This window comes from Topomyia yanbarensis, chromosome 2 (genome assembly GCF_030247195.1).
Source record: "Topomyia yanbarensis strain Yona2022 chromosome 2, ASM3024719v1, whole genome shotgun sequence".
Taxonomy (NCBI): Eukaryota; Metazoa; Arthropoda; class Insecta; order Diptera; family Culicidae; genus Topomyia; species Topomyia yanbarensis.
This window is the reverse complement of record NC_080671.1, coordinates 465059792-465075116: the sequence shown is the minus strand read 5'-3', so window position 1 is coordinate 465075116 and position 15325 is coordinate 465059792. Positions and strand designations below refer to the sequence as shown.

The following is a 15325-nucleotide window of genomic DNA, read 5'->3' as shown; positions in this document are numbered from 1 at the left end:
GGAACTTGCATTCTTGTACATCAATTCCGGAACCGGTCGGTTCGATGTTCTGAATGATTCCAGCTCAAATGCAACAACCGATTCAGATTCAATCGATTGTTGCTTTTGAGTTGGATCCCATACTGAATCCATCCAGGATTCCGAATCAAATGTCGAATGGTTTGACCAGGTAGTAGCTTACTTGTTCTTAAGTCGTTTGATTTCCTAAATCTCTGTTTGAGTCGGTACTAAGAACCGTCATCGGTTTCATGCATCCCAGGTTGATTCTTTTGCGATTCATATTGGTTATTGCTACATAGTAGTACTACTGCCATCGCTTCTCGACCACAGAAGACCGTTTGTACTTTTCAATTGGCACCCTAGTGAGTGGTATCCTGACAATTACGTATACGTAGCAATATCATCTTTATAGGTACGGTGTACGTTCTGAGGGGGCGGGTAGTTGGTAAGTCAATTGCCTTGTATGTACGCAGCTCATCTAGGTTCAATTCGTAACCCTTCCTAAAGGTTTTAATGAAAACAAAAACAGTATTGGGGGTTGGGCGTAGCGTAGTTAGAAAATCGATTGCCTTATACGCTGCGCGTTCGAGTCCCGACCTCGCATATTAGGGTTACAAATTTTTCATAGGGATTTTTCTAACCCGTAGAGGCAAATGACCTTAAGGTTAAAACCTCTATAATCGAAATAAAAAACAAGTAAAGAGTTGTGTGCAGGACATCTAAATAGAACTACTTAGGACAGTGCGAAACCAATGCATATGACATGCATTTATTTAAAAATTTATTTATTGCGTATTTAAACAATTGCTTTGAAACTTGCTTTTGTTGATTCGATAAAGTTCAACTTCGAGTTAAATTACAATATATTTCTTTCGTTTAGTCTGAATGACTTAAAATTAGCGAATATTTGAATCGCGCTTCGATTTTCGCTTTACCACTCGATCAATGCGTTACCGTTTCACACAACAGCCAGTACGGCGCCATGTGGCCATGCATAAATGGTGTAGTGTTTTAGGGGGTAGAGGGGTATAGCAATTTTGTAGGGATGTGTGACGAGGGGGAATATTGTGACAAAATGCTACGAGGGAGGAGGAGGAATTCGCCGAAAAAAGCTACGTCATTTGTGTACGGCCCCAAAGGGTAGCTAACTAGGGCTCAACATTTTCGATACCCACAAATCAATTAGCCAAGATTTTAATCTTTTATGCGGAACGAGTACCATGCAAGAGAGTGTGTCAGTGTAAATACATCGAGTTTCAAGGTGTTCCACGAAGCTCAAAACAATCGGCTTTTCAAATTAAAAACTAGTGTCGCAAAAAGCAACGCGGTACTAGATTCATCGCAACGGTATGCTCTCAACTAGCACTGACATTGAGTTCCGAAACTCTCCAGAAACCAGAAACCCGTGGAGGGTGTTTAGTAAACTTTGATTCCCTTATTCCAATTTGTACACCCAAATAGAAATGCACAACAGTATTACAGTATTTTTTATTGTTACATTACAACGAAAAACAGTTTTATTCTGGAAAATTTACAATGGAAATATAATAATTTATTGTTTCTACATCCAATTTCATTGTACATGATTTTCACATGGAAAAAGGGGGGTCGTTGAGGGATGCAACAATGAAAAAATTGATCTTTTCCCATACATTTGGAAATCAAAAACATAGATTTACATTGTTTTTCCGTTGTAGATTTTGGAGGCATGCAAGACTGCACCAGAAATACATTGATGTTACAAGAAAAGTTGTTGTTAACAAATAATACTGTTGTAAATTCAACGTTTCAGCGATCAATTTCGATATTACTTTTATGTTGGGGCAGTTTTAGACCTTACACTGAAAGTTTCACCTCAATCACTGCTAAACTTCTGATTTCCGTGTGTATTTTATTCCACGCAAAGTCCCCTCGGTAATTTACAAATGTTCAACATTTTCTGGCAACACAGTATTTGCAAATTGGTCTGTCAAAATATATAGAAAATACAGATCGTAGTTTTCGTCGTAGATTTGCTATTGACGAAAACATATATTAAATTAAATGAATTCAAATATTAGATAAATATTCAGAAGTATCCAGAAATTGAGGTAGTCACGGGAAGTAACAACGGTGCAGGTATGAAAAGTAAAACGCGTAATATTTGAAATAGATTCGCTTTCTTTTAGCGTCGCCACCATTTCAATGTTTACATTCTTAATTGTAAATTTTTGGTCTACGAAACCCTGGTTACATTTTTGGAGGTTTTACGAGATCATACATATATTAGAATTTATTTTAGCACAAAATCTAACAAATGTTTTTAATTGTCGAATTACATATAACTTCCTGTTAAGAACTGCTTCAATATTGATATTGCCACAATTTGTGATTCGATAAAAGTGCTTTACGATGTGACGAAGGCTTTTTAAATTACATCACCGTTTTGAAGTTTACAATTGTTTAACGAGTCTCTTGAATTCGTACGTGAAATACAGCGAAGGAATTTACCCATTATAGGAATACCGGACACATGCATGAACAAATCATAACTTGTCCAATGTTAATTATTTAAATCGGAATGATTGTTGAGGCGAAACTTATTTGCTTATTTCTTCTTTTTAGGCATATTCAACTACACATACAATTAAGTTGCTTGAAAGTTTCAGATTATAATGGCATCCAGTGACAACAACAGTGATGACGGAGGTATTTCCATAAATAGTGTATTTTGTTTTTTTAAACATCTTCATTCTATACGGATTTTGCAGAAATCATGTCTGATTACGACCACATGATCCAAGTTGAATATTTAAAAGAAAAATACAGAGATGTTGTGTCGCAATTAAAAACTGTATCTAGCGAAAAACAAAGGTAAGTAAATTATTGATTTTACTTAATTGTTTCTACAGCATAGTAAAAGTAGCTTAGGTGTACAAAGTACAAGAAAGACATTGAACTGTTTTGTTGAGTGCCTCATATCTTATTCCCTTTGAAGTTGAGATATTTTCAACTACGTCGATTTTTATGTTCTTATGTGGATAGATACTGCAATGATCGACCTGGAAGTCTCAGCCTTACAAATCTCAGAAAAATGGCTTAGCAGACCAATGCGAAAGCACTACGCTATATTCCTCCCTAAGGAGGAAAATTGGGTAAACACTAATCTTTATCGGCTTCGCTTTGTCTCGTTGGCTTAACAGAACTTCTAGTCTAACAGGACATCACGTTCTATAGGAAACATAAATAGTGTTTCCGTTTCAAGATTTAGCGTCAAGCCCGGTTGTCGTCCGCTAGTTCCTCCGGGTGGAGATGTGCCGGGTGTGTGGTTTGCCGATGGATCTTGTTCGTTGTTGTGTCTGGGTTCAATCCTTCGGGAGGGGGAAGTAAAGCCGTTGGTGTCCCCCCGGTCCATGAGTTTTTGACGGGTTAATATTTAGTCAAGATAGTCGAGTCACCTCTATAGCGTCGGTAAATAAAGTAAAATCCAACTTCTATACTTACTACTGACAAACATCCCCTCCTCCCGTGATACTTGTGGGGCGCAGTAGTGTGTAGATACGGGGCCGGTAATTGATCAATAAAACTCTGGGATATTACCAGGAGTTGCACAGGCATAATGTGTTCAACGGGCTTTTAGGTCTCGCATATTGGGGGGTCTACTCTGGTGAACGTGTGTGTGTGTTATCCGGGTATGTCCGGTTCGTAGTCTCGATAGTATTTTCTGCACTTTTCGCACTTCTTTTTCGGTTCACTCAATGATATCACCTTTAATTTTTTGGGTGTGTCCAGTAGATGTTCTCCAGTGCCTTGTGAAGTGTTGGACTGTTTTGTTGGTGAAGGTTGTTATCAGGTCCTCAGCTGGGGTTTCTTGTGGTTAGTGTTTCGTGCTGGTTCGGTCTACCGCTGCTAGTCTATCCGCGGCTTCGTTTCCTGGGATGCCCCAGTTGGCCGGTACACAGCATATCGTTACTTCTCTGTCGCTGTCTTTCTGAATTGTTTGAATAAAAGGGTGGCGGCTGTTTCCTGCTTGGAGTGCGGTTACTACCGACAGGGAATCGATAAATATCACTGTTGGTTGATTTGCTTCTCATGATGCTATGCTGCATGAAGGTCTGTCAAAAGATACACCGAGAATTTTGGGTTCCTGTATGAAGGGTATGGTGGAGCCAGCCAGGGTGATAGGGGTTCCGGTTGGGCGGTGCGTGCTGTTACAGCAGTGGGAGATAGAGCACTTAGTTGGAGACACCACTGATGTGGCCCATCTCTCGATAGCGCTAGCGGCCGCTTGGTCTTTTCGTCGTGTGAGCTTGATGCTTTTACCGCCGACGACGATGACAATGACGAAAATATAGACGTCCTTGAGAAGGTTCCGGAATACTGTGTTCATGCTGATTAGAAACAGAGTCACCGCGAGGACGGAGCCCTGGGGGACCCCGTTGGTCTCGACGAAGAGGTTGGATGTCGTGCCTTCGATGCAAACACGGAAGTTCCTGTTCTGCTGATAATTTTGGATGAATAGTCTCAAGTTACCGGTTATCCTCCAGTCTGGCAGCTATTTCAGGATGCCGCCCCTCTAGACGGTGTTGAAGGCTTTGGCGATACCGAAGGTGAGGGTTGGGTTGGGGTGTTACCGATCGGGTTTATCGGCTTTTTGGGTCTTTTCTCCTTGTTGTCTTGTATGTTGCTTGGGGTATGACGGTCGGCAGGGCTACGCTGTGGTCCGCGGGGTTGGTGTTCGGTTCCGCAGTTCAAGCAGATTTCGTTTTGCTTACAATTCTTGCTCCCGTGTCCGAAGCGGCCGCACCTATAACAGTGCATAGGGTTGGAATAGTACCGCCTAACGCTCACCCGCAACATTCCCAAGTAGTAGATGTTCGGGTAGATACGAACCATCAAAGTAAATGACCAGCAACGGGGTGTTGGTTGGAATGCCACTGACGTTTTTGGTAATGCTACGGACCTCGATGACCCCTTGCTCGTTAAGTCCGTCCAAAAATCAGATCTGTTGATAGGTTTTTGGTGTCGAGGTTGTAGATTATGCCCGCCGTTTTGTTAAGCACAAGGTGGTGTATAATTTCGATGTTTGTCCCGTTTACTAGCTGTGTCATCGCCAACAACTGGTTATATACCTTATTGGAGGAAGTTCGGAGGACATACAGCGTTCCTCTGGTCTCTTTGCTCGCTTTGACGACATTTATCGGGTCTCTTCCAATGGCGTTTTTAATCGACAGGTAAATTAGGAAGGGGTTGTAGGGCAGGGAGTGCTCGTTTCCCAGACAGTCATTGGTAGCCCGCATGATTAGTGTTTGCTCGTCAATTTGGTCGGCGTTATTCATATATGACGGTATTTTTCGACTGAGCACTGGCCTCCCAGTGGGAGAGGGATTATCGGTATCCATCCGGGTGAGATGGTTCGGTTTGCGGTTGCTCGGGAATGTGCCGTCCGAGACTTTTCCCTCTTGGATTACAAGTAGATGTGTACTTGGCTTGGTCCCGAAAAGGTGAGGAAAAGTGCAGGAGAAACTACCCAAGTAACAATTTAAGTTTTATAGCATGCTACAAGTGCAATCTAAGTTTTATGAGTTGCTATAAAACTACCATAAAACCTCAATTGTTACTAGGGTAATCTGAATCTGGTCTCAATCAAGGCTAGAGTACAAACAACCCCCCGCACCGGGAGTCGACGGCCCGTTATGCGGGGTTATGGGCAGAAATAGCACTTTTCACTCAATCAATAAGATAGATTTTCACTTCAATATGAGGAAAAACTACGTTTTAGTGATCACTTCGGTGATGTACTTGCTGGGAGGCGAAGCCCGGTTAAAAAGCCGTCCGGATGGCGGCGACCGAACTTTTTAGGGCTTCAGCACTTTTGTAGCACGAGAACTTGCGTGGAACTATAACGCGCTGTGCTACAGAGCTACTCGACCGTCCACCACTGTGGGTAGAATCGTCTCAAATACATAACATTACACCATTGTAGAGGTACTTGCATTGTTTGCTCGTCGGTACAGCCACTGAGAACTGACATACAAGTAAAGTTTTCAACTTGTGTATGAAATAAAACTGTCGCTTTGAAATGACAACAGCAAGTAGCTACTTGCCACTTGCCGGCGCTTCGATCGGCCAGCAATCGCTATACGGGACTTGTGTACAAACTTGGATGCAATGGTGACTCACGCATGCGAACCTGTATGCAATGGTGATTTTCAACGCATTTTCATTTAAATGTTTACACAGGTTTTTCGGGAAAGTTTGTTCCAGCTTATATGTCTGTTCTCTGTCGTACAGCATTGATTCAATCCAACACACATTAGATATGTTACCCGTTTGATGTTGAACACCATCTGAGCTTGACTTTTCTGCATGGATCAATGAGGTCGCCACAACCATCAAACTGTTCGAAGGTACTTTCCAGTCATGGGAATAATTTCAAAAATCAATATCAGTTAATGTATTCAAACCTTTCGGAAATACGCAGCCACTTAATCCTTATAGTTCATCGTTACACGATCCAACCTCTGAACCGATCTTATCCACATTAAGAACGACAACCTTGGGAGAAATTCGATGGCAGCTGCTCTGCTTGATAGATTCTTCTTTGATCGGAGTGGGATCAGGCTTGCTGACCACAACTCAGTTTAGTGGACCAGCATCTTGAACCAGAAATGATGTAGGAGGTTCTCTTTTGAGCAGTATTAAATCGATAGGATCGTCAATATTATTAATTGAAAAATCCAGAGGCTCATCCGCTGCGTCGAGTAATGTATGAGAAAGATCCAAAGGTCTGTGTTCTGGACAGCATGGTTGTATTTTAGGAGTTGAGGTTACGACATCCCGGAACAAAGCTAAAATTTCATGCCATGAAGTGTTTGGCACTTCCTCGTAGCGAGCTAGTGCTGGTGTTTCCACCGCATATATTCTGGACTGATCATGTTCTTCCTTTATAAAAAAAATCTTCCGCTGCACCTGAAATAAAATTTGGTGGGATTTGGTGACTCGCTAACAACAAATATACTTCAACATTATTTACTCACCTAAAAGTACTTGGAATATTATTTCTGATTTCCGCTTTAGGTGTAAAACCTGCCAAATTCGATGATCTGGATCTTTTAATTGCTGTTCTTTGGAATCGATGTGTGGAAATCAAGAACACAAAAACAAAAGTGACTAAAAACGCAACAGTTTGAGAGTAACATTTAGAAAATGTCTAGTTAAAAAGGTTAATCTTACCGTATCGTATTATCCAACACTCACCCATAATCACATTATTAAATAAAGACCCAACTGAAATTGATTTCAGTAATAACATAGGCCCTTTTACTAAAAAAGACCAAACTGTTTTATAATGAGAATTTCAGTTGGGCCCTCTTATAGTTTGTAGTAAAATGGCAATTACAACTGTTAATAGCCAAAATGAGTAGATTGTACGTGGTTGTTTGTATGATTGTGAATATATAAGATATTTTTACTTGCTTACATTTGGCAGTTAGGGCATTTTCAAATGTTACGCTAGATATAATTGAAACAATAAAAAATCGGAAATTGATATTTTTTAATAGATCAAATGATATTACTGAGACACTCCCGAGTTAATCATAAGTTTTTTTTACAGGTTAGAACGAGATTTCCAATTGCTCAAAAAGGAACTCGAAAATGGCAAAGGTGAATTTTTCAACACATATCACGAATATAATGTGCTGAAACAAAAGTATGATAATCTTCGCCTGCGGTACGATGAGTATGTGAATGACCCAACACATTGTTTGAAACTGTGCGATGATCTAAAAAAAGAACGCAATAAATTTAAAGAGCTACTAAAGGCAGCTGAGCTTGAAATTGAAACCGTCATGTCCGAACGAGGTACTGTACTCAAAGAAATTCAAAAACTTTACGATAAAAATGAGAGCTTGGAACGTGAACTGCAGTCAGCGTTGCGATGTCGTGATGATTCGCTTAAAGAATGTGCAACATTGCAAGAAAAGTTTGATATTCTCAAAAATCGGGGTGAATTTTTTCTGGAATCAAATTGGAATCGCGAACGAACCGAAAGCAAGGACAAGTTCGAAATGGTGACTGAAAACCTCGAATCAGCTAACAGAGAAATTGAAAGGTTGAAAAAAACATTGGATAAGGCGAAAGCGGAAATAACTAAAGCTGTACAAGAAACCGAAATAGCAAAAGGACGGAGAGACTGGGCAATTTCCGAACGAGAAAAAATTGTCCATGAACGGGATAGTGTACGAAATCTATGTGACGAGATTCGTAAAGAACGAGACACGGCTACGTCCAAACTGCTTGCAGCTATTAGAGATAAAGATGAGGCATACAAGGAGATTGAGCAATTGACAGAACGTTTGGAAGCTCAACATATTCTAAAAGATAATATAAATAACAACGTTGCAACTGGTGAACTTTCAAATCATTCTGCTGATAGTAGCTTTAGAAGTTCACATTACAGCACCTACAGTTTGGATTCGTCATACGATTTAGCAACTCTTCATCAATTTCATACGGAAGTTATAGCAATTGATTCATCCCTGTTACAAAGTAATACTTCTGACTGGGGTTTGACGATAAACGAAAATTCAAACGAATTCATGGATAGTAGTAATACACCAGCTCGTATGGTTGGTCCGCAAGTAATTTCCATTGAACATGATTCTGCATTCGCTGGACTGCTGATGCCTAATGATATGATTTGTCAGATTAATAATATTGATTGTAGTACATTTTCTAAAAGGAAAATTTTCAAAGCTATTAAAAGCAGCCTTCCGACTTGTATGATAACTGTGAAGCGACCAGAAAAACGACTTTTGCTTGTTCAAATTAGTTTTATAAATGGAAACAAGAATCATGGACTTCATTTAGAAACAGGAGTATACATTTCAAAAGTTGAACCTGACTCTTTGGCTGCTAAAGATAGTAGACTATGTGTAGGGGACAGAATTATTTCAATTAACGGGAAGCCTGCAGATCATTTTAAAAACGTTAATGAAATAAACACAATTATTAATGATATGAGAAACAGTAATCTCAGTCTAATTGTAGTTAAAGATCTAGCAAACTTTCCTCTTAATAAGGGATTTAACACAAACCATTTGCCAAATATGACTAGTTGTACACAAACAGAAAACATTGCATGTAATAATCTTGAAGGCGCACAGCGAGACATGAACCGGTTAAGTTTGGATCTTGGAAGCAATAATCATTTCATGCCTTCAGCAATGCATTACAGCATAAACACAGCGTCAAGTACACCAAATTCGGTAACCGCAAGTACGCCGTCTTCTTCCAAGTCAGCATCTAAACTAACTGGAATGTTTCAAAAATTGAAAGATAAAATGAACATTAGTAACCACAAAGAATGCCAGGAAAATGATGCAATTGCTGTTCTTGATTCGGTTCTGGATAGCGATGACCCCGAAGCTTCCCACAATTCTATGTACGCAAAGACTAAGGAAAAGAAAGCAAAAAAGAAAGCTAGAGATTCACAAGAAGTTCCTCGGGGAACTTGGCCTCGCGTTACGATGACTGTACATGCGAATGATAACCACGTTGGAACAATAGTTCATAGAATAAAAAAAGAGCGACCAAAATTAAGTATTCCATCTGACAATACTGACAGTAATTATTTTACCTCATCACCTTTAAACGACTGCAATATACTATCTCCACAATCCACGTCCAACGGTCCCGGAATCAACATGGTGAATTATGCAATCCATAGTAAACGAAACTCAAATCCTGTCGTGCAAATTGACATTAATCGCATACTTCAGTCATCGAAACATAGTTATGATGTCAACTTACTCAAATCAAATATCTCCGGAGGAAGCATTAAAACGTCATATTCCAGAGCTTCAACATACGACGCCATGCGCAACAATAGCCACAGTTTGAATTTAAACCGACACAGCCTAAATTTGTCATCATTAAATAGGCAACAACTGCAGTCACCACTGGTGCAGCAACAGAACATAATCGATTTCATTCCTTTGAAAAGTAATACGTCTGTTGATTCTTCTGTGTTATCTTCCAAAAGTCCAACTGGGTACAACTTTATTAGTAAACCACAATTTAAAGATAATATGGATTGTTATGTGCCGTCCAAAATTTCGAAGCATCTCTCTAAATATTCAAGTGATACTGAAAGTTTTGATGTGGAAAGTAGTACAATGGCGAATAATATGAACACTCTTCCTCATGCACATACGAGGAAGCCATCAATTGGGAATGCTAGTAACTCTTCATCAAACAGAGCCGTTGTAGCAACGAATTCTGCAAGCCCAGGTAATTGCCCTGTCGTGTACAATTCTACGTTATATCCAGGAATTTCAAATCTGCAATCTAGTAGTTGCTCGCATCCTTCGAATGTAATACGACAATCAGGCAATGTTTTACCCGTAGGAGAGTTGATGGGTCTACCTCAAACATCTTATCATTCACACGGTTCATCCATCGATTATTCGTACAATAGATACAGTCAAATACAATCTTCCAAAGAAGAAGTTCCGTCAGGATTGATGGGCCAAAGCTATGAAGGAGGAACATTTCCACGTAATAAGGTTCATCAGGGATACCGTATTCCTTCTAATCAGAGTGTGACCAGCCGCGGTAGCGGTGTAAAAATCAGCAATGGTTCTATTGATTATTGTAGTTCCGAAAGAGCATCGCCTATTCCGACGTTTCAAGTACAGGTATTGGAACCAGGTCGAATAACAACAGCAAACAAACGAAACTCCTTCCAAGACTACACAGCTCGAACCAAACCTAACATAGGGGAGCTTCGTTACGTACACATTGATAAGAGTGAAATGTCTCTTGGCATTAAAATTTTTTGTCAAGGAAATGGTGGTGGAGTATTCGTTTCCAACGTTGGAGAGAATAGTCTTGCTAGCAAAGTAGGACTACACATCGGCGATCAACTGCTGGAAGTTTGCGGAATAAATTTGAGGAAAGCTACCTACGAGCTGGCAGCACATGTTCTTCGTCAATGTGGAAATTCAATTACTATGCTCGTATTATATAATCCGGAGGTGTATAATAATCTTACTACCAGCGAAGGTAATATTGATCACTCAAGTTCACCAACTCCACAAAATTCACCACGTGTAACTGGACGGTCAAATATTTCTACGGTTAACACAGCAACGGTCAATTCAATATCCACAATAACTTCGAAGAGTCTGTCTAGTAATACTAGCCATCAGCAACAAATGACAAGTTCTGCTCAAGCTAGTCATTTCAAAGAACAACCACGATTGGTATTCTTAGAAACGAGAAAAAATTCTAATTTAGGAATTAGCCTTGTTGGAGGAAACTCAAACGGAATTTTCGTACATGGGGTTCAAAAGGATTCGATAGCAGATAACGCTGGTTTACGGATAGGCGACCAAATATTGGAATTTAACGGTGCTGACTTGAGACGTTCGACAGCTGAGCATGCTGCCTTGGAAATAGCAAAACCAGCAGACAACGTTGCTGTCCTAGTTTTGTATAATATTCAGAGTATTGTATTCACTAGAAATTAAATTTAAGCTTTCTAATTAATTGATTTATTACAGAATTCAATCAAATTAAGGACAAACCAGGTGATGCCCTATACATAAGAGTTGGTTTTGATCGAAATTGCGATCTTGGGGACTCAGAATTATCATTCAATAAAGACGAAGTATTATATGTCGACAACACGATGTTTGGAGGAGTTCCTGGGCGATGGCGGGCATGGAAATTGGACGAATATGGTCATAAACTACAGTGTGGAATTATTCCCAATAAGCTAAAGTAAGTTACATACACAATTCCGGGAATTAATAATAAGAACAGAAATAAGACCGTAATATGGAATGAAGTGTTGTTTTACATTTACGTTATATAAGCGGTTTGTGTAAACCAGCTTTGAATATTGGAAATTTACAATTGCATCTCATTTGGCATCAAGCCATTTGGAATTAAATCTTTCGGCATGATAGTCATAAAATAATTTGGCATTATGGTATTCTCGTCGCACTAATTCAGGGCGTATAGTTTTTTCTTTTAAATCGAGCGGACACAGGGGGAAGACTATTGCAAACTATGCCAGAGCTAGAAATATTCGAAGATCATTTAATGAAAATCCACCTTATTCGCCTGCCCGTGTCTTCAATATTCAATGAGGTTACCGGAAACGCCAACCGAATCTTGCATTCATTGCAAGTTTTCAAACGATTTGATTATTGCCCGAAACGCATTTAATTTGTTGATTTTTATATTTATTTGCTATATCTACACCAATAGACATCTTAGCTCCAATACTGGTTACTTAAACCTTTTAAGGATAGACAAATACTCTATGGAAAACTCGTTGAAATTCGGTAACAGCGCTGTGGCGACCGTAGTCGAGTTTCCTGAAAGGTAATTGGAGGAGAGAGTTGTTACGCAGAGCTCGAATACAGGCTTTAAAATCAATGCGTTCGAGAATCGTAGAGGAACCCACTCTGGCGGACAGAATAGAGCTCGAGGGCAATCCCTCCAGATATTGAAAGTATCGAGGTGTATTAAGGTGGAAGTTTCATCATAGGAGATGTCGAAAAGCAAAGCGTATGAACCGACGCGTACAGCTTTGCTTCTATTACCCCATTATGGCGGTATGAATTTCAAGTAGCACGAAAATATACTAGCGGAGCAAAAAAGTTTTCTCGCTATCCAGATAATGAACCGTAACCGTACTGATGCCTTACCCATGATTTAAGAAGTATGTGAATTGAACAAATCGAAACCAAGATGACTTCGCGATCCTTGACGAGAGATTGTCTTGGAATGCTCGAGTCGAACAAACGGATGTTGCACTGGATCGAATGAGGTATCCGTGCGAACCTAATGATTAAGCATGTGTTCGAGTGTGATTTCCTTATGGAAAGGGCCAAAAAATGAAAATTCTTAAAGCGATTTACCATTTGATTTACTTTTATCCCACCATATGAAACAGAGCTAAATCAGCAATTTACATTTCCAGGATCGAAGAAGAACTAAGATTAATTGGCGATTTACAAGATGTTGACACAACTACAAGAAGAGGGTCGACGTCGGCGAGGCGATCTTTTTTCAAGAGAATTAAACCTCAACGAAGTTCATCGAGGGATTCGAAAGAACTAGCAAGTTTTAGTAACACCCATCTGAGCTTATACATTGATTCGGGTTCTATAAATGACGATGGCGTTACTAGTTATCAAAGAGTTGAACGACTAGAATGTAAGCATTTCACAACCATAATTTAAACCTTTCGACTTACCACTTTATTCTCTTTCTAGACAAGTATCGGCCTGTGATAATTTTGGGGCCTTTGTCCGAATGTGTAATTGAAAAACTTTGTATTGATTTTCCTGAGCATTTCTATAGATGTCAGCAAAATCAAATACGATGTACAAAAGAAGACATGGAAAATGGTATACAAAATAACACAATCGCTGATTATCGCCGTAGAGGAAGCATGTTTGAATACACTACAATGCAAACGATTCTGGAAAACAAGGTGAGCAGATACAGAAAAACTGTTATATAAATAATCATCATTTATATTAACTCTATCCAGTCGCTAGGATATATAATTCTTTTACGAGAGTTTTCAAAATATCCTGACCCAAATAGAACACGATAAAACTACTCTGGAAACATATTGATTTGTGATAATGATGCCAACTTTTCTAAACATCTTTTCCAGCAACATCACTGCATTTTAGATATTTGCATATCGGCCGTTGAGCGGCTGCAGAGAAATCAGATATATCCGATAGTTTTACTTTTGCGATTTAAATCAGCAAAGCAGATAAAGGAAATTAAAGATTCGCGATTTTCAAGTGATAAAATTTCAGCAAAGGCTGCCAAGGAAATGTATGAGCATGCTTTGAAACTGGAGTCTGATTATCGACAGTACATTTCAGGTACATTTTTAGTTTGTATTAGTAACTATTATTGTAAATTGAGATTTTTAATTTGTTATTTCAGTTGTCATTTCCGGTGTTAACATTGCTCATATGTGTACCCAGATAAAAGCTGCAGTTGATAGCGAACAAAAGAAAATACTGTGGGTCCCAGTTTCGACAAATGTATGACTATCCATCAGACAAGAGGAATAGTAAAATGGAAAACACGATGTCTTCAACTGCCTTTCATTGGAAATTGAGTTTGGAGTATCAACACAAGCCAAGGGTCACACACACGATTTATTGCGATAAATACCGTTGCATGTTCATCAATAAGACCGCGCTTGTAAATGAGGCACGAATGATAAAATTCGAATCGTTTCACTTATTTATGTTGAGGGGCCACAAAGCGAGTTGTATCCACTAAAAAGTTATTTTGATATATACGCAATAAAGTTTTTTTGCTTAGTTTGAAACCCATTATCTCATTACGTGCTATTAGATCCATAGATAGAGGAAAATACAGGTGCTGTGGGTAGTACTTCTCACCAGGAAAAAATTTCTCTTTAGCGAACCCTTTCCCCACAATCCATTCTTTTCACTTGATGTAACTTGCGCCATAATTTAATCCTCAGGATGGGATTTCAGTTACAAAAAATGCTCAACAAAATCGTATCGCAGTAATTTTCGCGATTTGACCTGAAAGCTCGAATGTAACGAGTATTCCTCGGTCGTTGAGCACTGGCGTTTAACAATGCAGCAAATTTCTGTGCGTGGTGTAAGAGCTCTGCCATTAAATAAAGAAACTAAAGTAATAGGTTATGTTGTAGATTTGCCCTTGCATGTCCTTGATCTTCTGGTTAAATAATAGTAAAATAGAACCCTACTGGGCTAGAGAGATCACATCGAATGGAAATTTTATCATCTGAAACAACTTGAATCAAACGAGCTAGCCTGTTTTAATCCACATAGTGGTTCAATAAGGTCTTTCTCATTTGTCGAAACTAATTCCATGGTAGTTATGTTCAACATAGGTAATTGTGGAAAAGGGTATTAGAATAAAGATTTTTTTAACCCTACATATCAGAAAGGGCGCTGCACTTTTCCATTAATTACGCCGCCTACAATCGATGGAATGCGTTAAAATAGACCTTAGTAACGGCTTCGTTTCTAAGAAACAATATAACAAAAATAATCAGAGAATGCTCAAATACTACTGTTTGAGCGCAAAGAAATCTGCAATTGAATGCCCCAATTATTGCACTACTATTCGAGCCAATACGTTAAACAAAGATGGTAAAGCTGTTGAAACTTTGCCTTTCTACACAAGGATAGATTTATAGTTGCTGTACGTTTGCTGAAGTTTATTATTTAAAATCGCCTATAACAAGCCCCGAAATGGGTATTAAGGACGTGACCATTATTTAAATCTCACGATT

General features: G+C 39.2%; 1 protein-coding gene across 1 annotated transcript; it reads left to right on the top strand.

The window, feature by feature from the left end:
* The first annotated feature begins 1977 nt into the window (after nucleotides 1-1977).
* On the top strand, nucleotides 1978-14362 carry LOC131686111 (disks large homolog 5). The gene is made up of 9 exons (XM_058970263.1): nucleotides 1978-2118; nucleotides 2605-2688; nucleotides 2751-2853; nucleotides 7598-11493; nucleotides 11550-11769; nucleotides 12980-13215; nucleotides 13275-13495; nucleotides 13685-13904; nucleotides 13969-14362. The coding sequence occupies exons 2-9, from the start codon at nucleotides 2655-2657 to the stop codon at nucleotides 14073-14075; spliced, it is 5037 nt and encodes a 1678-aa protein (XP_058826246.1). The 5' UTR covers nucleotides 1978-2118; nucleotides 2605-2654; the 3' UTR covers nucleotides 14076-14362.
* Nucleotides 14363-15325: the final 963 nt, after the last annotated feature.